Source organism: Gekko japonicus, unplaced genomic scaffold (assembly GCF_001447785.1).
Source record: "Gekko japonicus isolate JY-2015 unplaced genomic scaffold, Gekko_japonicus_V1.1 scaffold962, whole genome shotgun sequence".
NCBI classification, from domain to species: domain Eukaryota; kingdom Metazoa; phylum Chordata; class Lepidosauria; order Squamata; family Gekkonidae; genus Gekko; species Gekko japonicus.
In genome coordinates, this window is record NW_015163116.1 from 161845 (window position 1) to 187516 (window position 25672).

General features: G+C 44.3%; 1 protein-coding gene across 1 annotated transcript in view; it reads right to left on the reverse strand.

Moving 5' to 3' along the window:
* ANKFN1 (ankyrin repeat and fibronectin type III domain containing 1) overlaps positions 1 to 25672 on the reverse strand; it is a 168621-nt gene that overhangs the window by 69380 nt on the left and 73569 nt on the right. The window contains exon 7 of the mRNA XM_015406849.1: positions 13499 to 13600. Within this exon, the coding sequence (XP_015262335.1) occupies positions 13499 to 13600 (102 nt within the window). The remainder of the gene's footprint in view (positions 1 to 13498; positions 13601 to 25672) is intronic.

Below are 25672 nucleotides of genomic sequence, written 5' to 3' on the forward strand. Positions count from 1 at the left end.
GCAGAATAGACAGAGACAGATATTTGGTATCTCGAGAAGGCATTACAGAGCAGTTATTTGTCAAGACAAGAAAGGCAGGCAGTTACACAGTTAACAGAGGGCCAAAATACATGAAACACCAAGCACATACTGGATCATGGGTGAGCTACTTGACATGCAGTCAGATGTACCTTGGAGGAACTCACCTTAAAAAGAGAGAAACTGATGGGGGGGGGGCAAGCTTCCAGTTTCTCTTCTACCCTGCTTTCCCCTGCTGTGATGGTGGCATGGGTGGGGGGAGGCTTTTCACCCCTTTTCTCTGGTTCCACGTGCTATAGGAAGGATATATGGAGCCACAGAAAACAGGTGCGAAGCCCGCCTACAGCCCTTTGGCCTGGAAAAAGTGAGGTGGGAGTGAAATTGGAAACTCCTTCTCCCCCCTTGGAGAGCTCTCTTGCAGTGCTGAGTGAATGAATGCTGTTTAAGGTGAGTTCCCCTGTGTACATCTGACTGCGAGTCCAGTTGTGCACCCGTGACTCAGCATGTGTTGAGTGTTTCACATATTTCAGTTCAGAGAGTTTGCTTTTGGCAACCCATGGAAGGTGGGCAGCATTCAGAGGTGACACTCTCTACCAGGTGTGTGTATGTGTGTGTAAAGTGCCATCAAGTTGCAGCCAACTTATGGTGACCCCAGCAAGGGGCTTTCAAGGCAGAGGTGATCTGCCACTGCCTTCCTCTGCATTCCTTGGTGGTCTGCCTTCCAAGTGCTGACTCTGCTTAGCTTCTGAGATTTGATGAGATTGGGCTATACCATATAGACTTCCTTTCCTCTCAACCAGGTACAGAATAAAAAATGTTAATTTTGTTTCGTTGTTATAATAACGGTAGTGTCAATTGCAACTTTGTCTTTTTTTATTCCGTATTAAATGAAGGCCATGTTTAGCGAAGAGCCATGGCGGATTTTTAGTGCGTGATCACACCACAGCTGAAGACACAGATGATAGGCGGATTTTTAGTGCGTGATCACACCACAACACCTGGGAAGCGTAGTACACCTGTGGCTAACCCGTGGCTTCTCGCTGAAGATGCGGAGTAAAAAACTACCACATACGATGTACTAGTTTCTGGAAAACGTGGGGCAAGGGCGGGCGTCTGATCACGTTTCCGCTTGACTCCCATGGCATCTGGTGCCTGTCCATGTCCCATTGCACACCGGGTTATTCTTTTTGTAAGACTCCACAGGATGTGCACAAATAATCATGCGCATGTGCAAACTTTGGTGTGGGGAAGAAATCCCGTTTGCCACGGAAGCAGCACCTAGCGATTGCCGGTGTGATCACACTGCGCCGCTTCTTTGCTGTGCTGCAGGATAGTCATGTGATCAGCACCTAACGGCCTAACCACGGGACCTCAACGGGACATGTGATCGGGCTGCCGCGCGTTACTTTGGTCAGGGGCAAACAGCCATGTTTCCCCCCCGTATTTTCCGGCCCGTGTGACCAGGACCATAGTTAGATAAAACAAAGACATTTCGAGAAGTTAGGAAGAATTTTTGCAGCCAATGTAAATATTTCTTTGCTGTCACAGTGAATAAAAACAAATGCAAGTAATGGAAGGTGTGAAGAAGGGGAAGGGATTTATGGAAGGTAAGGTCTGCTTATGCAGAAGTTTTCACTATGTAGCAAAAAAAATGTAGCATGGTGTCGTTTTTTGGTGAATTTTGTCCCTTCCTTTTAAAAAGTGTGCCCTCTTGTTGGGCTGTGTGTGCGTGCATGTGTGATTGCTTAGGGAATCAGTTCTTAGGTGCTTAGTGTAGGTTCTTCACATTTTTATTTCTTTTTATTTTATTCTGCATGCCATACAGTTATTTATGTTTGCAATCACTCTCAGTCCCTTTGTTCATAATTTTATCTTGGGGTGCTCCTACCAAGATCCACCCCGGTATACAAAGTCTCGCATTATTCCTTTCTGGAAGCTAATTCTGTGAGTTCAGTATGGGTAACAGAGTGAAGAAGGGAAGGGATTCTAGCAGATAGTGGTCAGCTTATGCAGAAGTTTTCACTATGTGGCAAAAATGACACAGGGGGTCATTTGCTGGTCTCATTATAGACCTGTCCCAGTATACAGCACTATCGTACGATGCAGCTTGAAGTGGAGCACAGGCTTTGCCTGAGTTTATTTCCTGGGATAGAACCCCACCCCCCACCAGTCTTCCTGTCTTATCTTATTCCACAGTCTAGATGTGGGACAGTAAATTTTCTGCCACCCTATATCAGTGATTCTCAGACTGTGTGCCGGGGTACACTAGTGTACCACAAATGAAGCTGAAGTACACCTAGAAAAGTTAAGTCACTGTGCTGGATGCATTCACCGCTCTGTGTGCTTTGAAGCAGCAATGCCCCAAAGACCACCATCTCTCTACTGATGCATTGCCAGTTACGCATCCTGAGTGAAAACTGTATCAGAACCACAGAGCTTAGTGAACACCAGTTTCATGCCTAGAAGTCCTGTGCAGATTTGATATGAGGATCTTCTAATATGCTGTCTGTGTTTCAGCTGACAAGTGAGGGAAGATATCAGAAGCATCACTGCCATTTAGAAAACATGGCCTCACTCTCCGTCCAGAATCTGGACTCACTGGGCAGAAGGGATGGTGAGAAACCAAGATAAAATATTAACTGGGATGTCTTGCACTTTTATTCAGGGGAAAAATACTCAAGTATTAAAACAGATGCATCCCTTTTGCAGATATTTGAAAGTTGGCATTTCAGGGTGTGGCTTGGCAAGGTGTTGAGAAACGTGGTTGGTATTTCTTTGTGAGGGGATTGGGAGGGACCTCCTCTGGCATATGTTAATCAGTGCACTGAATCTGATGAGAATCCTGTCACTGTACAAAGAAATGGATGTGTAAGAGATTTGCTCACATCCAATTGCAACTACAGCATGCAAAAAGTCAATCTGCAAAAGACTTCTCAGCATGAAATTGGTATTCACTAAGCTCTGTGGTTCTTATACCCAGAAAAGGACATGAGAATAGACCCCTGTGTTCACGCTCAGCCTCTGTTCCAACCTTGCCTTGATGTTGGCTGCAGTCCAAAATAAGAACCTCTGCCCTTTGCCAAATGAGGTAAGAGTTGGTTCCAGGGATCACATATCAAATTACTGTTCAAACATTTTTAAGGATTAACTTTGGATTTAGTCATTCAGTATTTTGCTGGACAAGTGCCACCAAAAGAAAACAAAGGGCAAGTATTACAATGAAAAGTTTTGGTTTCTCTGTTACCTTAGATCATCATGACCATATGTTTCACTACAAAGAATTTATTTAGAATGAATGATCATAGGAGAGGAAAAAATTCCTGAGATCTTAGACTCATACAATGACAAGGAATCTGCCACTGTAGTAACCTGTTTGTGTTTATTAGGAAGACAAATAGCAGACTTTGTTTTTTGCAGTCATCAGGAATTTTCCCCAGAATATCAAATACATGAAAGTGAAACTTTCTGTTTGGAGATACCATCATGTTACAAAGCATGTTCAAAAGCAACAGTGGCTCTGTTTGCAAGCACTCTTTAATATGATTAGCACACAAAGATCTTCAAGGTTTTCTTTGCAACAATGGTTTTTGCTACCTTTTTCTAGGGGATATCTAGATTATAATTCTATGTCATTTCTTAACTTGGGGCTATCCAAGTTATCCTGGGAATTGTACTTTGGTAAGAGGGCTAAAAATCCTAGGGTTGCCAAGTCTGGACTTACCTGCCGGCGGGGGACTTTGGATTTGCTCCCGGCGCGTGTTTTCCCCTCAAATGGCCGTGCCCCGCCCCCAGCGTGCCCGGCATCATGACGTCACTTCCCTGTGACGTGCACGCGGGGGTGGGGTTTCCCCCAGGGCCCAATTCCGCGGGGGCGGAAATCGGGCCTCCAAAGCGGGGGAAATCCGCCTCCCAGGGGGATTTGGCAGCCCTAAAAAATCCTGTTAGAGATTCCTAGCCCTTCTGACTGAACGACAACTCCCAGCATTCCCTGGGACAGGGAAAAATCAGTTTAAGAGACCAGCAGTCATAAACAGCTCTACTGAGAATCGTAGTCAGTTATATTCAGTGGGCTTACTCCCAGGAACATATTTATAGGATTGCACTGTAAGTCTGTGGTATAAGTAAGGACACATAAATGTCCCTAATGAGATTGCCAAAAAGGTTGTATATAGGTTTTGCAAAAATTGTTAATCTGGTACCTTATTGCCCTGGATTAACCCGGTTACAGCCTCCATCTTTGAACAAAATCGATTTAGGACATTGGCTCTGTGTAGTTTGCCATCAGAAATTGTGACTTTTGCTGAGACTGCAATGATACAGAACCAAGTGTTTGTTGTGCACTTCATGAGGAACCACAAGTAGCTCTAGTCTAAACTCTGGGAAAGCACCTCTCAGGCCGTGGTCAGACGTGCCTTTAAATTTGACTCAGCTGCAAATGCCTGATGGATCTAAAGGGCATGATCAGACAGCAACATCTGGGAAAGGTCCCACAGCCGTCAGCACCCTGTGCTCCCCGCCACGGAAGCTGAGTTAAAAGACACCGGGGAAAGTCTGGTCCTGATGCTTGCCGACGGGCTATGGTCGGACTTTCCCCTGTCTAATCACTCAAAGCATGCTCTCATGCTGTTGGGATGGTCTGCTCATTCCATCCCAACTCTGTGCTGTTTTTTCCCCCTCGCTTGGCAGTATGCACATAACCACATACTCCATAGGGAACCCTCAGTGTGGAGGTGCAATTCCTTGTTTATGCGCATGGGAAACAAAAGGAAAAAACTCACTTGCCTGAATGAGTCGTCTGATTGGGCAGTGATGGGCTGAGCCCAGAGCTACAAAGGATGTGTGATCAGACAATGCTGTGTCAATTTTGACTGGGGGAAATAGGCTCGCTTCCCCTCCACACCAAATGGCATGTCTGACCACAGCCTCAGTATTGAGAGAAAGCTCTTATTATGGGGGGCAAGTTGTCTAAAGCTTGTCTAAATGGCTTTTTACATCACAAAGAAAGACCTGTCCCACCAGACGGCCCCAATGATGTCTGGTTCTAACTGATAATATGGGGTAAAGAGAAGCATGGGTTACTGGTTTTTTGTACTTATTTTGTGTGATTGTTCTAATGGCTTTGAGAAAATTTGCGGATTCAGCTAAAGGAGCCCAGAATCTGGTGTGTCAGTTGGAATATCCAGGTTGCCAGCTAAGGCCCCGTTCACACGAGGGGATTTGGCCCAGTAGCGGGACAGTTCGGGGGCGGATCAAACCAGCGCGATCACACCACAACATCTGGGAAGCGTGGTGCTTCTGCCCCCGAACTGGCCCATTCCCTCGATGATGCGGCTCAAGGAGGAACCACCTACCGAGGTGGTTCATCTCCCTGCCGCGCCGCAAACCGGGTGTATGATCGCCGGTGCAAGGATGCTCCGGCGCGTCCCCGGCTCTGAGCCGACCTGCGCATGCTCGGACATGCGCGGTTTGTTAAGATAAGCAGCTGCTGAGATGCCATAAGAACCAGATTGCACAGGACTGAGTTTCACACATAAAGAAACAGACCCACCCCCCCCCGACTGTTTATATGCACAATCATGCTATACAGGAGTACTGTTCCTTGAACTCTAGACTGAAAGTCATCACTGGAAGTCCCCATAATGCACTGCTGATTGCTGAGAAAGCACAAAGTCCCCAAGACACAGAAAAACACCAGTCTCATGACTGATAACAAGAGCTCGGACCAACATGTTGTTTTGGGATACTGGGAAGATGTTATGGATGTGGGGTTTTGCAGTCCCCCAGATGCCAAAGTAAACAATGAATGAGGGGGAAATTAAGTCATGCCTGCTTCTCTGAGGAGTGAGGTGCCACCATGGTACCACCCCTGCCATATGGAAATGTATAAAAGTGCAGATAGAAGGCAGGCTTTGATAGCATTTTAAATTTGGTAGCAGCTTTTCTTTGCAGGCCAAAAGCAGCCTTTTCAGCTTGAGGTCCTCCTGCTTTGAGAATGTCTTAAGGCCTCCAAAGGCCTGTCCTCACCCTCCCCTCCCCTTCCCCTAATTCTCAGGAGGTTGAGGGTTGAGAGGCTCACAACCTGTGATAGTCCTGCCTCTTCAACCTTCCTAGATTTTTGGATAGGTAGCCATGAAACCATTTAATTCCTATCAGTAACGTTTTGGAGTTTGATCAAGATGGGTTGCCATGTTAGTCTGTCTGTCGCAGTAGAAAAGAGTAAGAGTCTAGTAGCACCTTAAAAACTAACAAAATTTGTAGTAGGGTGTGAGCTTTTGTGAGTCACTGCTCACTTTTTCAGATATCTGAAGAAGTGAGCAGTGATGTACAAAAGCTCATACCCCCTAACACAAATTTTGGTAATTTTGGAGTTTGGAGTTTGGGTCTTAAGAACATAAGAACATAAGAGACGCCAATGTTGGATCAGGCCAAAGGCCCATCCAGTCCAACACTCTGTGTCACACAGTGGCCAGAAATACCAGTGCCATCAGGAGGTCCAGCAGTGGGGCCAGGACATTAGAAGCCCTCCCACTGTTGACCCCCCCCCAAGCACCAAGAAGACAGAGCATCACTTGCCCCAGAGCCCCTAGCTATACCTTGTGGCTAATAGCCACTGATGGACCTCTGCTCCATATGCTTATCTAATTCCCTTTTGAAGCCGTCCATGCTTCACAACCTACCCACTGGGGTGAGAGCTTGTGAAAAACAGAGGCCTCTGGCTTCAGGGGATCAAATTAACAACCCCCCCCCCCGGCAACTCACTAAGGTTGCCAACTTATCCCCAGACTGCAGAGATCAGTTCCCCTAGAGAAAATGGAAGCTTTGGCGAGAGCACTGAATAGTGTCACATGCTTGCTGAGCTCCCTCCCCTCCCCAAACTCTGGCCTCTCCAGGCACTGCCCCAAAATTTCCAGGAATTTCCCAACCCAGAGTTGGCAACCTGAAAACCCACTCACCATTACACTGATCTTTTCAAGGGAGTGTACGGAAAAAGGCAAAAGTGTCACACTCATGGGCATGCTCTTCGAAATACCCTTTTTAATGCTGAAATAAGAATCTTGTGAAAATTCAGTGCAGAGCTAGCGGTAAGGTGTGTGTGTGTGTGTGCATACTTCAAGTAAAAAAGTAAAGCTCTTGTAGGTAGAGGAACAATTTGTTGAGGACTGTGGTGCCTTGCTGCAAAGGCAAGCCTGGGCTCAGTTGCTCCATTCCCCCCCCAGAACCACTGGCATAGTAATTGAACATTGGGGGAGGCATTCCATGGATACAAATTATCAAATTTATAAAGACTATTTTATTCTATTGACTTTATTGTAAACACAAATATAGAACTGAGCCTGGGTATAAAACCCACACAAGCCAACGCCAATAAGTGAGGGCTGAGGTAAACCTGACAAAGATAATAACATTTCCTTCTAAAAAACTGAACAGTTTTGGAAAAGACACACACACACACACAATAAGGTGCATATAAACAGTGAACATAGAGATGTGAAGTTTGAGTTTTTTAATTCTACGTGTTCTGGGATGGGGACCTTTCTGAGCAGACTTTAACATTTTTGCACTGACCAAACTCAACTGTCTCCTGCTTCCTGACCCACAGATTCTATTGGCTGGTGGAGCTTTGCTCTCAGTGGCTCCTCTGTTGCTTGGGTGTTTCCCCTCCTTCTCTCTCATTCAGACTGGGTATTACTATCACTATAAGATGTCCTGAGCACATTTGTGTCCTCCCCTGCCTTTTGATAGGTACTACATGCATGTGTTGAAGGGATCCTGATTTCTTCCATACAAATACCCCTATATACCATTTATTCCCTCTCCCTCAGTAGATACAAGCTCCGTGTAAAGAGAAAATGGCCTTTGTGTGTTCGTGTGTGGTGAGAATTGACAAGAGGAAAGAAAGGTAAGCATCTTCTCCAGCTCACCAGTTCTTCTCTATAAATCTCTTTGGCTACTTCATGTCACCTGAGTAAACACAAGTTAATGAATATGTTACCTTTGCTGAGGTAATGTGTCATTCCATCTTAAGCCATCTTTGGTTCTTGACTTTTTGTCTACATCATGAAAATATGCTCACTTCTTCCACTCTAGGGATATTATCATTCTGCATTGTTAAATAACTGTCAATGTTTGATACCCAATTGGTGTTCCCACCCTTGGACCAGATGCCCTTATCATCACCCGCTAGTTCCACAGCTATCTCACATCCTCATGTGCCACTGCTTCATTATAACCAGGGGTCATTTGGGGGGGGCACGGGGGGACGCCATCCCCCCGGGTGAGGTGCGGGAGGGCGGGGCCTGGAGCTCCCTGATGGTGCCCACTGGAGGTCGCCGCCGGCTGTGGGGAGGACACACTTCCGGTGATGTCAGGGGGTGTGGCATATGCTAATGAGTTATGCTAATGAGTCCCCCTAGCTCTTTTTCTACGAAATGACCCCTGATTATAACACAAGTATCTGTTTACAGGATGTTAAATTTTACTTCAGAGATCACACTTCAGAGATCAAACTCCATGATTGTACAATAATCTCACACAGACACCTCTGGAAAAGTTTGTGTACGGCTGTAATAGGTGTAAAAGAAAAATCATAAAGAGGACCAAAGAAGAATATTTAGCTGAAGTCCATCATGGGTAGTTGCTTATGAAAACAGTAGTTAATGTCAAGAGTAATATCTGCGACTCCACTCTGAAAATGCACTATAAACTATAATATTTATATGGGCCTTAATTAGACAAAAACGGTCCTTTTTATGCAGTGCCTCTTTGCCTTTCCAAAGGGCACTTTCACATTGTATGTGTTGCCATGGTTATAAGAAGGGAGCGTGGCAGATCCTTGATAGTCATAATTGCTGTGTATTTCTACACAAAGACTCAAGGTTTCTTCATCCAGAATCTGCCAGGGTTTTTTTGACCTCATAAACATGAACGTAAATTATTTTATTCAATTTGGCATTGTGATGGATGAAACAGAAATAGAAGACAATCAAAACTGAATGACAGATTGATTCCTCCTCCTCTGCTGTTGCAAGGAAAACCTAGCTGCTTTGCCATGAAGCCATAATTTCTACAAGGGATCGTATTTTCTGGAATTTTTAATTTTAAAAAAATCACATTTCAACAGCTCATACAGAACAGGAGCTTTAAAAAGCTTTTAAAAGTCTCTCAAGCCACTGCTCTGCTTCTCATACTATCAAAGGCGCAGTCTGTTTCTCAGAATAAAGAGTGGAGGTTATTGGAATTGGAGTGCAGAGCTAAGATTTAAATTCATTCCAAGCCTGGGGTGGTGGCATTCAAAAATGCAGCAATTTTGTTTTTCACCCTGGCTAGGGTGCTTATTTCTCATTACAAAGTTGGAACTTACTCCATTCATAGCACCTTCCCCTTGGCAGCAGCCGAAAAGTTGTAACGAACAGCAGTGAGACTGTTGGCTGGAATGAGCTATAGTGGGGGAAGGCAACTTTTTTGGCCCGAGTGCCAAATGAAACACAACATCTACCTGTGAAGATGTTTGTGTGCCGGCAAACAAAAGGGAAGAAATGAGTGTTCTGCCAGACACAGAGATGGTTCCATTGGAAGGAGGAGCACGGTGGTGGCAAGTCCAGCCCGTTAGAGAAGCAGCCCGCAGCCTCCTTAGCCAGCCTGCACAGTACAACACCCAGTGCTCCGGCAAGGCTACTGGCAGTCACTGGAGGTGGGGGTCAGAATAAGCTTCAGGTGATGACATCACAGTTCTAGGTACTGAAAAAATGTTCCAGAGCTTTGGAAGGTCTGTCCTGATCTGGCTCAACTACACTACTGCTTTTTGGACGGAGCAAAGGTGCTGCCTCACCAAGCCAAACAGTCTGCTGTATCAAACCAGGATTTGGGAGACCCAAGTTCAAATCCCCGCTCTGCTGGGTGACCTTGGACCAGTCGTACATCTTCAGTCTAACCTACCTCACCCTCACAGGGCTGTTGTGAGGATAAAATGGAGGAGAGGAGAATGAAGTATGCCGCTTTGGGTCCCGATTTGGGGAGAAAGGCGGGGTATACATGAAGTAAATAAATATTTGGAATACATGTAGGGGGTTGCCTGCCCTTGAAGTATTGTGCACATATCTGTCCTGATCTGAAAGAATATCCCCGGCTACCAAATAATTTCCTAGCACAATCCAAGGGTTGATTCTGATCTTTAAATACGGAAGAAGTCTGTTACTTAAAAGATAGCCAGTTTTTTTTAATGGACCTACACAGCAAGTAAGATCTTTTACGCATGCTCTGTTCTGTGTGCTCCTACCATCAGAATTAAAGTGGATGGAGACCAGGAAAAGGACATCCTTGGCTGTGGTGCCTCACCTTGCAATTTACCTCCACTCAGCTGTTCAGTCTTCACCAAGCTTATTGAATCTTAGGCACTAGACAAAACATTCTTATTTTCCCAGGCTGTTTGCTGATTCCATTGCTTTTATATTCTGATTTTACTGATTTCTTTTTCTGTTCCAGTTTCACTTCAGTTGTTACTTTTGATTTTACTATGTATTTTGCTAATTTTAATGATTTCATAGCACTGGACTTTTAATGATAATCTTTTATGGTGCCTTTTGTGGTTCTGCAGTAGAGATTTGGACCCTGATGTTCTATTGTCCATATTTTATATATAGTAAAACCAGAAATCAGCCCTGGAACCCTTTTATTAGTCTGCTGTTTGTTGCCATTTTATAGTATTTTAATTATTTTGATGGGAAGCTGCCTTGGGAGCTTTTGCGTTGAGAGTACAGGACAGAAATGTCTTATTAAATGATCCATGGGCAGCATCAGTAGTGGATGAAATTGGGTATTGGCCAGGCTGAGCGCCGAAGAACAGATTCTTTTGAACTATGGTGCTGGAGAAGACTCTTGAGAGTCCCTTGGACTGCAAGAAGATCAAATCAGTCAATCCTAAAAGAAATCAACCCTGACTGTTCCCTGGAAGGCCAGATAATGAAACTGAAGCTCAAATACTTTGGCCACCAAATGAGAAGGGAGCACTCACTGGAGAAGACCCTGATGCTGGGAAAGACTGAAGGTCAAAGAAGACGGGGACGGCAAAGGATGAGATGGTTAGACAGTGTCATCGATGCAACGAACATGAAATTGAGCAAACTTCAAAGGATGGCGGAAGTCAGGAGGGCCTGGCTAGTCCATGGGGTCGCGAAGAGTCGGACTCGACTGTGCGATTGAACAACAACAACAGGCCCAGAGAAGTGCCATAAAGTTGTAGTGCTTACGACTGATCACTGCCAACCTCTTCCCTGATAGTGTACACACATGGGTTTATGAACTTCCATCCATGTTACCAGCTGGAATCTTACACATGAGTCACAGCTCTATAAATATATTAAATAAGAATTGCTACCTGGATATATTAGTGTCCACCCTGCTGGAAGCCCCTTCTCCTAGTGTCAGATTTTCTGAGACTGGATGTAGTTACGCGATGTTACAGGAAAAGACTTTGTACATTAATGCCTCTGATGTCCAGGGCGATAGCTTCCCTTCTTTGTTAGGTTGTGTGTATTGGAGGTTTACTTTTCCAGATGGATTTAAAAGCAAAAACATGGGCACCAATCATTTCATTATAACCAACAGAAACACTACAATCCTATCTCTGCCCCCAAATATCTGTGTAATTACCATTATCTATTTGAGTCAGATCCTCATATCCCTACTAGACGTCACATGGTTCTTGAGTTCACCATGGGATACCTCCACCATTTTAGGGTAGGGATCTTTGTTTACAAAAGCCATGGAGGCCCATTCCTGATCAGGACCATGGTACAGGGGGAGGAAGGGGTCCTGTTCCCCCTCACAGTATTTTGAGGATCCCAAACCCCCAGAATTTGGGCTGTTGGAAATGGTGTGTGTGGGGGGGGAAACAGGTGCCCCTCCTGTCCCCATGTTATGATCCTGACCAGGAATGGACCCCTATGGTTTTAGTAAATGAAAGGAATTTCATCCACCAAATGGCAGAGGTGTCCCCATGGTGAACTCGGGGACACTGTCACATCTAGTTGTGCTCTCAGTAGACCTACTTAGGATTGCTCTCAAGAACATAAGTAGAACCCTGCTAGATCAGACCAGAGGTCCATCTAGTCCAGCATCCTGCCTCACGCTGTGGCCAACCAGTTACTCTGGCGAGCCAACAACAGGGCATAGAGGCCGAGGCCTCCCCCTGATGTTGCTGCCTGGCTCTGGGATTCAGAAGCTTCCTGCCTCTGAATGTGGAGGTTAAGCACATGATGGTTCTGTCATCCTCTGAATTATAAGAGCAATTGAAGGTAATAGGATGGCAAGAGTAGGAGTTCCCTTACAAGAGAACATATACGAATGGACAAAACAGGGTAGGAAACATAGGTAAAATTCAGGGCAATACCACTAAGGATAGGAAAAGCCACTATTTTTTTAAAAAAAACAGACATGTTTTTATTCTAAAAATAAGGTATTCTTTAAACATTCTTTAGCATGTAAACAATTAAACCGGCTTTTAAAAATTCTTGGCTTGGTGAAAAAACAACTCTGTGTGTATGTGTGCGTTCGCGTGTGTGCATGCATGTGTGTGTGTACGTGTGTGTGTGAGCATGTAGGAAAAGTATACCCACAAGCCCCACCCTATGGCCCAGGCATTGGGTTGGATTCTACCAACATTTCTGCTCAATCTCCCAGTTTGGTGTAGTGGTTAGGAGCACAGGCTCTCATCTGGGAGAACTGGGTTTGATTCCCCACACCTCCATATGCAGCTGCTGGTGTGACCTTGGGTCAGTCACAAATTCTCTCAGAGCTGTTCTCTCAAGAGCAGTCCTCAAAAGAGCTCTCTCAGCCCCACCTACCTCACAGGGTGTCTGTTGTGGGGATGGGAAGGGAAAAAGAGATTGTAAACTGCTTTTAGACTCCAAGTGATGGGTGGGGTATAAATCCAATCTCTTCTCTTCTTCCCCTATTTGTGTCCTCACAGCAGCTCTACATCCAGAATGGCTTTTGCACACCCAGGTCACCAGCATAGCCTTTGCAGTGGTCCAAAGGTGACTCTCTTCTCCCTTTTGCCAGCAGAAAAACTGATAAAATCCAGCCTCTTCTCATCTTTTCCAACCATATCTAGCAGTGAAAGAGACCAAGCCTCAAGCCCCAAAGTCCACAGCTAGCTCTGGATGACTGTACCTACAAATATACGTTTGAAAGGCTTTTAATGGGGTTGGAAAGGTACGTGTCGAATGATTTTCAAGTGAAACAGTTTAAAAGAGTGCATGGGACAAGGAAAGAGAAGAGTGCTGTGGAGAAAGCTTGTTTTCAAATGTTTGCTGAGAGACGGGAGTGAGATAGCCTGCTAAAGTGATTCCAGATGGACCAATATTAATATCTTGCTTTCCCTGATGAATGGGAAGGTATGACCCAGATAGAAAGCTGCTAAAATTACAGGCGCCACAGAGGCTTCGCCCAGTGCCTTACCACACGGATACTTTATCCTTACCTCGGCAACTCTGATGAGACGCTCTAACCTGCTGCAGTAAGCGTTCCAGAGCTTCAATCTGTCCCCTGTGCCGAGGCTCTCTGCCATCATAGTCTTTCCAGTCTGTTGAACAAAAGAAATAAACAGAATGAAATGTAGCAGAGGAAAGAGAGAGAGATTGAGGTTTCTTTGCTCCTGATGTTTCTTGGCTGCAGAGAGAATTGGCCAACATGTCTGTTTTTAAGTTTGTCCTTGAGATGAATACTGTGAAGACTGAGCCATTTCCCTTGCAAGTTGCTACTGCTGTTACTATAATACCATCCTTTTATACATTTATTCAAGTAGTGTTAACGATAAGAATTAGGGCGTATAATATCCTGCTGCATTTATCTTCATAACGATAGCTGGTGTAGCACGAGCATGAAAGCATGGAAGAGCTCGCTTGAAATCTCAGCTCAGTTACGAACCTATTAGGCTGCATTTGGTGCTCAAATGGATAAAATGAAGATCTTTTGCTCCTTACAATGCAAACGGCAGGCTCATGCAGCCTCAATTTGCTCTGGGTTCGTGCAGGGAGAGAAGTGGTGGTAACCCCTTCAACCTTCACTCAATTTCACTATTTGAACCTAGGCTTCATGTTTTGTTATTAACATTTTAAGAGAGAGATGTTTACTTTAAAACATTCATTTCCCCCCTTTAAAATGTTGCATAAGCCTGCAACTTGCCTTTTATGGATAGAACAAGATATATCTTCTTAGTCTGGTCTGCCTGAGCCTTTAAACAAGACATTGCATTCTTAAATCCTCCTCTGTAATATACTGAGAAATCTAAGGCAGAAACAGCACAGTACGGTGGCCTGCAGAGGCTGCCTCCCAAGAGATCCTTGTAGCAATAACTTCCTTAAGGAAGTTCCTAGGTCTAAGAGTATAAGACAGGTTGAAAGGCAGTGTCGTGTAGTGGTTACAAGGTAGGATTAGGATCAGGGTTCAAATTTCTACTTATTGATGAAACTCTGAGGCTGATCTTGCGCCAGTCAGTCCTTCTCAGACTAAACTACCTGTTGTGAGGATCAAGTAGAGGAGGGAAGACTCGTTTATGCCACCTTCAACTCCTTGGAGGAAAGGTGGAATCCAAATGTGATAAGTAAAGACACAGTCAGAAACGCCAGAGCCCAACATAGTATCTTCCCCCCAATACAGGGATGATAATAACACTATAACTGAGAGGACTGTTACAGAAATACCACATGTGAAGATCTTAGGAAAAGCAATTATAGCAAATGGAGGGGGAAAACAATATGGCAGCCAAGATTCTATTTCACAACTGTTTTAGTGTACTAGATTTTGTGTTTTGCCTAAGCATCCACTAAAACTTCTTGGCTGCTTCCTTGAGTCTGATCAGTCCTAGAATAGTCATTCTTGACCACATTGATGCCTAGAAGTGTTGTGAATACAGAAAGAAAGAAAGCTTAGCTTTTAAAAAAACGAAGTGTGTTTTGTCACCTGCAGATCCTACTTTGGTAGGGCATATCTACTCAGTTCCAATAGTTAATATATGAACATTAACGCATACCACACAGCCTCAGTCTACCCAAACATCTCTGGGAGAAATGACATGTCTTCAGAAAAGGCAGCCCAATATCTAACTTCTCCCCTACAACAATGTGTGACCTAAATTATCTCATGCCTTGATTTCATGATAATTCACGTTTCCCCAATTCCCTGCCAGCAAAGGGCATTATGTGGAGGAGAGGAGGGGACAGTGTGTTTGTGCCAGCAGATGAGGCAAGGTGATCTATACATTGCACCGGGGGGGGGGACTCTATTTAGGGCTGCTTTCCCCCCAGTGTGTTTCATAGTGCTTATTTCTACACTATTTAATCATACATGAGGCAATAAATCACTCCATGACTGCTTGTTTTTAGCATGCTGCTTCTGAAAGACACATTACTGGGAATTAGAGGTTAGGAGAATGGACAAGATAGCCAATTGATCTGACAGTGTGCAAACGTAAAGTGCTCTCTTCAGGATCACAAGAGTAAATAGGGATGCCAATCTCCAGGTAGGACCTGGGGATCCCCTGGAATTACAGCTCATCTCCAGACTAAAGAGATCAGTTCTCCTGGAAACAACAGATGCTTTGGAAGGTGGACTCTGTGGTATTGTACCCCACTGAGGTCCCTGCCCTCTCCAGGCTCCATCCCTAAAACGCCAGGAGTTTCCCAACCTGGATCTGGCAAACCTACCCCCCCATCCCCTGCTGGCGGCCAATGGAGACCTAACTGAGCAGTCAAATATATTCTTCGTATAACCCATAAATCTAAGGGATGCCAAGAATGTAGTACACTTCAAACTGTGGTACAAGATCCCAAAGTGGACCGCGACTATCTCACTAGATGGGCACAAGGCCAGAAGGAAGAGGTGTAGGTTGAGCTAGGAGTGGAAGCTCTGGTAGTTTCAGTGGGGAATTTGGCTTTCCCTTTGCATAAGGTGCACAATAAGTATAACATGCACCCCATCACATACTAATTCAGTATAAATTTCCTTAGTGTTAACTGATGTGAGATTCCTGCACGTGAGGAGGCATGGAGTATCTTTGCAAGCTAGAAAAAGTACAATGCATTTAGAAATGGGTCCTGAATAGCACAGCAAGTTCAGAAGTGGGCCCCACTTTAAAAAATTGGAGAATGAGTATATTTTTCTATATATGTAATAGTGAAATGTGGCCCTCATCTATGGATATCTAAATCTGAAATCTTAACAAAATACATTGGGAAGCTTAAATCCCCCCCCCCCAATAAAAGAGCAGACAGCAGCAGACTCTGGGAGCTGCTTTGGGCCCAGCCTTGGCAGCAGTGGATTATGGGAGCTCCTCCAGGCCTGGCCGCAGTGGTGGCAGACTCTGGGAGTCACTCGGGGCTCAGAGTGGCTCTCAGACCACCACCGTTGCCACTGGGATCAAAGGTGACGTGAGGCCTGGAGCCATCCTGGGCTTAGCGATCAGCGAGGAGACAGGATTTCCCCCTGAGAGTCTCACAGGCCCAGCACTTGTTATATTTTTACTCTGTTTTCCCTCCAGGGAGCTCAGGGTGTCATACATGCTTCTCCCCATTTTATCATTACAATAACAGCATGAGGTAGATCGAGCAAGAAAGCAACTGACCAAGGATCACCCAGTGAATTCCATGGGCTGAGCTGACCACTGCTCTCCATGGTCCTAGTCTAAGACTAAAATCACTATGCCATAATGGGTCATATCCAACAAATCAACAAAGGCCCCGGTCACACTGGCCGGAAAATGGGGAGGGGAAGCGTGGCTGTTTGCCCCGGTACAAAATAACGCGTGGGTGCCCAATCACACGTGCCGTCGAGGTCCTGTGGTTAGGGCATGAGGTGCCGATCACATGGCTATCCTGCAGCACGGCAAAGAAGCGGCGTGGCGCGATCACACCAGCAATTGCTAGGAGCCACTTCCGTGGCAAACGGGAATATTTTTTGTCTCACCAAAAGGTGAGCATGCGCATGATCGTTTGTGTGCATCCTGTGAAGACTTAAAAAAAAACCTAACCAGTTTGCGATGGCACTAGGACGGGACGCAATCAGACGCCCGCCCTTGCCCCGCGTTTTCCGGAAACTAGTACATCGTAAGTACTAGTTTTTTACTCTGTATCTTCGGCACGAAGCCACGGGTTAGCCACGGGTGCACTACAATTCCCAGATGTTGTGGGGTGATCACGCCCAGAAAACCCACCTACCATTCGTATCTTTAGTGTGGCAAATGCTCCGTGTGAACGGGGCCAAAGAAAGACAATAACAGATGCATATTTTCTCCATGATTCGCTTTTGACCCCTGGGAAGATGATGTTTGGAGTCAGGGGACTTTTGTGAACAAAAAGGCCATGTATGTCAGGGGCTACAGTGAGGAAGGGAAAGCCTTCTCTTGCCTCTTCCACAAGCAGAACTGTGCTGTTCTGTCCTACCACCCTTCCTCACTGCATCCCCCAGTCCATGTGACTTCTTGTACACTGCTGGATTGGGAGTGATGGGGAAGAGAAACACTGAGAGATTTCTTTATTTAGTTTAAACATATACTGCATTTCTGTCATACACACAAAGCAGATTCCAAATACCAAAAAGATACAAAACCAACAATAATTGATTCCAATGATCAGCACAGCCCTTCAGTTTCCAAAGTTCCTTGAAAACAACTCAGACTTACATCCTTTCCCCACTAAAGATCACCAGAACTGATGTTTTCCTAGGCAGCCCATCCCAAAGGATTGGTGATGCCACTGAAAAAGCCCAAGGGTGAGCTGAAACCATCCTAATCTCCCTCCTTGTTAGGAGGACAGTTAGCACCCCCCATTGTAATGAATGTAGCACTCTTCAAGGGTTCATACTGGGGGAGGAGATCAAGCATGTCTGTCACGCTGAGACTGTTTAGAGCTTTAAAGAATAAAACCAGCACTTGGAACGAAACTCAGAAATAAACCAGGAGCCAATGGAGATGTTTCAGGGTCTCTGTAATATTTGCTAGTTCTCATCAGTAACCAGGGAGCTACATTCTGTACTCGCTGAAATCTCCAAGCCCTCTTCAAAGGCATCTTCACACAGAGCGCACTGCAGTAATGAACCTTTGCGGCTCCAACAGCAAGAATCAATGCAGATAGGTTGGCTGTATTCACAATGCAATTTTCTAGCCAGATGTAAATGAAGAAAAGCATTCCTAGCCCATGAGCTTCTCCATATGCAAGGCCACATTCAGCCACCCCAGATTCTTAACTGCATCTACTCCAACCGTAGCTACAACGGTCTAATGGTGGTTAATTTACGCCTCTCAGAGCATTGGCTTTTCTACCCAGTATCACATCCATCTCATCTCACTTAGGTCTCCCTTAGCACTTGACCACAGCCTTGAGGAATGCTCCAGAACTGGTTTGGCTACATCTGGGGTCTTAATCAGAGATGTATATAGCTGTGTGTCATCTATATATCAATGTTGTTAGCCGCCTTGAGCCAGTTCTGTGGCAAGGCGGGATAAAAATGGAAACAAACAAACAAACAGATCAATAAATATACAAACTCTGGATAATTCTTCTAGGTGACTGCGCACAGATGTTAAACAGTATAAGAGAAAAGAGAAGACCCTGGAGTATTCTACATGTCAAATCCTAGGACGACTGATTCCATATCTCCCCTCACCACACTCTGCATTCTATTGGAGAGGAAAGATCAAAATCATTTAAAGGCCACTTCTATAACACCCTGATGTTCCATGCAATGCAGAAAGATTGCATGATGTACAGTGCCAGCCTTCGCTGACAGATATAACAAAATCAGAAGTGAAGCATTGGTTCTGTTTACCAGAGCCAGCAGTTCCAAAGCCAGGCCTAAAGCCGGAAAAAGATTCAAGCCAGACGTCATTCAGAAAACATAGACTTGCTCTGCCACAAAACCATCTTATCACCTTACCCCAAAATTGACAGGATAGCTCACTGGATAATTCGCTGGCATAGAGAACTTTTCCAGCAGTTGTCTAATAATTGCTTCCTTTAAAGATTTTGAGAGGTAACCCTCTGTCAAAGAATTGTTAATGATTCAAGTCAGGGGTGCCCTCAGCTTCTCCATACATGATTTAATCCATCAAAAATGGGCATGGATCTAAATTACAGTTTCCATAATCCTGTAGGGAGACCATCCAAAGCTACTGATATAACCATGACAAGATAATACTTCTGACACCTCTGCTACCTGAGATACATATATATTGCACTGGTGGTTGGTTGGGTCCAACCCACTAGGCTTGATTCCATTCCCAGCAGTAAAGTTCTTATTAGCTACTAGCTATTTCTCCAATTTTAACAACACCCCACAAAGGCCTCTCTCTGAGTCCTGACCACAGATTCTCAGGCAGCAAACTATCATGACCTCTACAGTCCACAATAAGCTTGGTTGTTAGTTTTCACACTTCTTTCAATTTTAAAGAATACAGGCAATAACCCATCATAATTCTGTAAATAAAAAGCATGATCTCGGCACATTTGTGTATCGACAGATTCATCCAAAAGTCAGGCAAATTGGCTTGGCTTCGCTGGCACAGTGTATGTGAATATATGGCACAGTGTATGTGAATATATTCAGAGCCACCAGTGGGCTGACTGTTTTCAAATGGAGCATGCAGTGTTGGTTTATGCTGCAAGCTCATGGGCCAATATTCCATTGGAAGGGCTTAACATTCCAGGAAAATAACAGAGCACTTTCCCCCATTGCGCTTCTTGCTACTTAGGGAGCCCGGATGATAGCATAGCTGGTAGAATTTTTCATGCATATTGCCCATTCTGATTTCCTTAAAACATGGTTTTAGTCTGGATGATATACCTAATATCTGGATGAAAAACCTAATTATAAGCCCAGGAGGCCTATTACAAAATTGAGATGTTCACCCATAAAGATAGCTCTTCTGGAGGATTAAAAATGCCACCTGAAAATAGAGAGGGTCCTTGTGAATTTAATATGTCTTACGCTTTATTTAATGAAGAGAGAAGAAACTGTTATGCTCAAGTTTCATCTATTCCTTCCAGTAATGACTGGGAGAACAAATTACATGAATTTACAATTATGTCCAAATTAACTAACTATATAAGCATCAAAGGCAGATGACATCTTAACAGAGCTTTTTAAAATGGACTTTCCTTTATTTATTTCTTGGTAATGTTAATAATACCTATCCAGTGATATCTATCACAGGCATTACTGATTTTACTTTGTTATGCTCTATGTGTGTGTGTGTGTAATAATTTGCTTAAGCAGAAAGAACATAGTACAGGTGGATCTTCCCCATCTCCCCCTTTCCAGAGCAAACCCAAATGTCTAAAATCATGTTAACAGACATTAAAATGTTCATTTTATTCGTAATATAGTGAAACACAGAAACTACTATTACTCAGCCAGGGTTGCCAACTCCAGGTTGAGAAATTCCTGGAGATTTAGGCATGGAGCTGGGTAAGAGCAGAGTTTGGGGAGGGGAAGAAACTCAGTAGGATGTAATGTGATAGAGCTGCCATTTCCTCCAGGGGAACTGATAGCTGTCATCTGGAGATCAGCTGGAATTCTGCAAGATCCTCCAGGCCCCACCTGGAGGCTGCCAATCTTAATTACTATGCATATACGTTTCTGTAAGATTTTAAGCTAGTCAGTCTCTTTCTCAGTATTAACCTACTTTACAAGGTTGCTGCTGGGATAAATGAGGAGGTGACCATGAGCTCCTTGTAGGAAGGGAGGGATAAAAGACAGAGATAAATAGGTACAAAGAGAAAGAAAGACAACAGAGTTCAACCCTGGTGTTCCCAGTTCCATCTCCAGTCCTCTTCCACCCTATTTTCTAGAACATACTTCCACAGAGTAGAATCTTAAACAAGTGTAACAGCAGATTTAGGATTTCTTTTAGCCTGATCCCCAGTGCTTTAATGGCTATTTGGTATCTTGAGGCCAGAATGGGATTCAAGCTTGAACCCTTGGCTGCTTCCACACAGAGAGTTGCTCCAGTTTTGCATCGAAACCAGCATTTTGTTTGTCTGTCTTTTGTTTTGAGAATCCACACAGCATTGTCCCCCTAATTGTTTACTTTCTGGGTTTTGCACTGGTATGCTACAATCTTTCCCAAATCTTTTTTGAAATATTACAATCAAAGCATATTTTTATGTTGTATGGATGGGAATGTGTACATATTTGCAGCACCTGTTCCTGGCACTATTTTACTTGCCTCAGCTCTGACACTAGCTTTCCTGTGCCACAGGGGGGCTTAAAATCAGATATTTTAATTACTAGCTTCCATTTTAAAAAGTCTTTGCTTTCCCCCTGATATCTCTGCAATGAAAGGGACCAGAGATTTACTTTTTAAATGAAAGCTGGGGATTCAGAGGAGCCAATACATACATTCTTGGGCTATGTGGCATTGCCCTTCTTAAACTCTGTCATTGGCAAACAGAACTAGTTTGAGAATCTTTATGAAAAGTAAACATTTCTCAGCTGTCAGGTATGAATGCCTTTACTTCCTTCTGATTAGCTTCTCAATCTTATGAAATTGTTCTAAGATCCTAATAAGACTGAAATGTAATGTAATCAAGTGAAGATATTACTGCACTAATCTGCATAAAGGAAGCCAGTATGTGTACAGCCAGTTTTAGCAATGAATCCGTTAACTGAAAAATAGTGAACGTAGAATGCAATTATCCCTTCCTACAAAATAAAACAAAATAAGGGGGGAAAACCAAAGTACTTTTATTAATATTTTTGAAGATGGGAAGCAGTGTTTGAAGTTCTCTGAACTACTGCTTAATAAGCAGACGGCAAATATTACAAGACTGTCAGATTCTATTTCAATTTCGCATTGCACTCTGATTCTAGTCTTATATGCAATATATGGCATATTCTGTAGAGTAGCCCAGTTAAATCTGCTGGAACAACACCAAGTAAAATGGAGACTTGTCAAAGGACACATTGTGGAATATGAAATGCAAAAGTCCTCTGTTCTAAATAAAGGGTTAAGAAACAGCTTCAGTTTGAATCAGATATTGCTTTATTTAGTCCCTTGATCAGAATCACAAGACTTTCACAAGAGGGCTGGTTTTTAGTATTGTAACAGGGGTTTTTTTTGACTGCCCTTCCTCCTAGGACCTCACAGTGATCTGCATGGCTTCCCTTCTCCCATTTATCCTCACAACAATCCTGAGGGGTAGGTTAGTCTGAAAGGTAATGATTGGGACGACATTACCCAGTAACCTTTGCGACTGAGCAGGGATTTGAAACCAGGTTCCCCCATTCCTAGCAGCATTCTCAGTTGTTACATGCAACACTATATGCAATCCTCCCAATATGTGTGATTGCCAAAGAGAATACCGATCATATGTATCGGGAGGATCGCATACAGAGCATTTGTCCTGTACTTGCAGTCACAGCACCAGAAACAAATGAAAATGGTTAGTCTCTCTCTGACTGCTACATGAGACGTTAAAGATGGGGAGGCAGAATTTTCTCATCTTCCAGAGGGGCTGCATACAGCTCTTGTTATCAAAGTCATTACTCAATATAGGTAGTCTCTTGCCTCTGTGCTGGGAACCTGGTAGGCTGGATTTGGCTCTGTGGTCTCCAGTTTCTGAAGCTTAGCCTAGGCTAACATTGTCAAATTGGGGTGTCAGTAACTGTCCAAGATTTAATGCAGACATAATCTTTGCCTTTGCAATCTGATGTCCTGTAAGCACAGATGCTGAAGACTAAACCTCAGAACTTTTCCACATAAGAAAGATGTATTCTGCCATCATGCTATGGGAAAAGCAACAAACTTCCTTTCTGTAAAAATGCTGGATAAAGCAGAAGAGGCTAGTTATTCAGCACATAAGCTCCAAACTGTCACAGGAATCTTAAGGGTATCAAATTCCTTCCTAGGCCCATGGTCAAGCTACAAATTTCAAAAGAAAACTGGAACATAAAATTCACTATCTCACATTCCAAATATTCATTCATTCATTCATTAGATTTATGAATCACCCAATCCCTGAGTACACAGAGCTCTGGGCAATTTACATTAGTAAAAATATACATAAATATATCATAATCACTAATTAAAATACAATAAATATAATATTACAAACTTAAAAATTAATCCCCTGATGGCATTAATAGTCTACTAATGACTAATTCTGGACCATGTTGCTGCCTCCCAAGCAAGATAGGGAGGGGGAGTGAGAGAAAGGAGGAAAAAAGGAAGAGGAAGATGCCAACAATGTTAATGCCTGTCGCTGCCCTCAACCAAAAGCCTGTTGGAACATCTCTGCCTTGCGGGCCCTGTGGAATTGCATTAAGTCCCGCAGGGAGGGCGCTGATGTTGTTTGACAGAGAGTTCCACCAAGTTGAAGTCAGAGCTGAGAAGGCCCTGGCCCTGATCAAGGACAGCTGGATATTTTTTTTGGCCAGGGATCACCAGTAAATTGTTTTCAGCTGAGCATAATGCTCTCCAGGGAACATACCAGAAGAGGCAGTCCCAAAGATACGTGGGTCCCAGACTGCTCAAGGCCTTAAAGGTCAGTACCAAAACTTTGAACCTGACTCAGTATTCCACTGGAAGCCCGTGTAGCTGGCACAGCACAGGTTGTATATGTGCCGTTTGTGACATTTCCTTCAGGAATGATGCCACCACATTCTGGATCAGTTGGAGTTTCCGGGTCAGTCTCAAAGGTAGGACAGCGTAAAGCAAATTAGCCTGCAAGTGACCATCACATGGATTACTGCAGCTAGGTTGGGGTGTGACAAGAAAGGAGTCAATTGTGCTTGGTGTAGTGGGGGGGGGGGATGCCGGCTTGGCAATATTCATGATGTGGGCCTCCATAGATAAGGAGGTGTCCAGGACCACACCCAAACTCCTGATGGTTTGCACCAGTGTCAATGGTGCTCCGTTAAGGGTGGGAAGTCTGTGCCCCAATACTAAGCCCCCCCCCCAGCCACAGAACGTCTGCCATTGTTGGGTTCAATCTCAGGCAGTTCTTTTTAAGCCATCCCACCGTGGCCTCCAAGTCTGCAGCCAGATTATGTGGGGCGGTATCTGGGTGGCTGTCCATTAACAGATATAGCTGGGTGTCATCAGCATACTGATGGAACCCCAGCCTGAAATTCCACACCAACTGGGCAAGGGGGCACATATAGATGTTGAATAGCTTTCCCCTTGAGGCACCCCACATATTAAGGGCTGCCTAGTCAACACCCTCTCTCCCGAAACCACACTCTGTCCCCAACCAAGGAGAAATGAAGAAAGCCATTTCAGGGCTACCCCATGGACTCACACGTCGCAAGACAGTGGGTCATAAGATCACACTGCTGCCGTGAGATTGAGTAACAACAGCAATGCAGACCTGCCTCAGTCCAGCTGTCTACAGAGATCGATATCGTCTGTCAGGGTGACCAGCACCATCTCCATCCCATGGCCAAGGCAGAAGCCATACTGGAACGGATCCAGTGTGTATGTAAACCAATGAAATTTAAGTTTCAGAATTCAATTTGAAATGTTGGAAGTAAACATTTTTCCCCCCAAGGAGATTTCAGACTCTGGGTAGCAGCAAGAATAATGGTCTTTGATACACATTTTGATACCAAAGCAGCTTCAGCCAAAATTTTGATCTCAGTTATAAAGCCTTTCATTTCCCAGATTTCAAAGTATAAGACTAAAATTGGGGAGTTCTATATTCGTCGGATATTTTTGGACTTTACAAAGTCCTTCCCTTGCTCAATGTACTAATAATGCAGGGGAATAATCATGAAAAATCTCTCTCTGGCCCTATAAACAGAAAGTCTGGAGGCAAAAAACCTGTGTGACCACACTTTGCACAATTGCCTCGTTACACTGGGGAACAACATGCAGAGAAGGAGGAAGTCCCTTATTAGAGAAAATCCTCAATTTGGGCTCCACTTATAAATCTAAGTGTTGTTTTACCGCCTCCCCATCAAATTCTGTTAACACATGAGTTGAGGGGGGGGAGGAGTACACTTCTAAGGCTCAGTCCTGGAGAAAATGTACATTCTTACCCAATTTTCCATGCTAGATACACACTTCTATTTAATATTCTGTGTGTAATGAATTTCAAGTAATTTATCACATACCACCTTTATCCCAGCATGTCCCTGCATGAGATTTTTGTTACTGTGGATATATTTCTAAAACGTTTTAAACAGCTCTATCTTTCTCTCTTGGAATATCAACCCTGCTTCAGTTTAACCTATGCTTTGTGAGGCTGAGAGAGTGAAACGGGTGCAAGGTCACTCAGTGAGCTTGATAGGTCAGTGTGTGTATGTTAGTGTTGGCAGTTCTGGGTTGGGAAATACCTGGAGATTTGGGGGGTGGGACCTGGGAAGGGTGGGGTTTGGGGAGGGGAGGGACCTCAGTAGGATATAATGCCATACACTCTACCTTCCAAAGCAGCCATTTTCTCCAGGTCAGCTGGAGAGCAATCATAATAACGGGAGACCTCCAGGCACCATCTGGAGGTTGGCAACCTTAGTGTATGTGTGTGAAGGAGACTTGAACCTGGATCTTCACAATCCTAGTCTGATGCTCTTGTCATTACACTACCTTTTGCTCTGTTTACAGACTCCCTTCTAGCTTTCTGAAACAGCTCCATCCTTTCTTAATGTCCATCTCCTACACTTG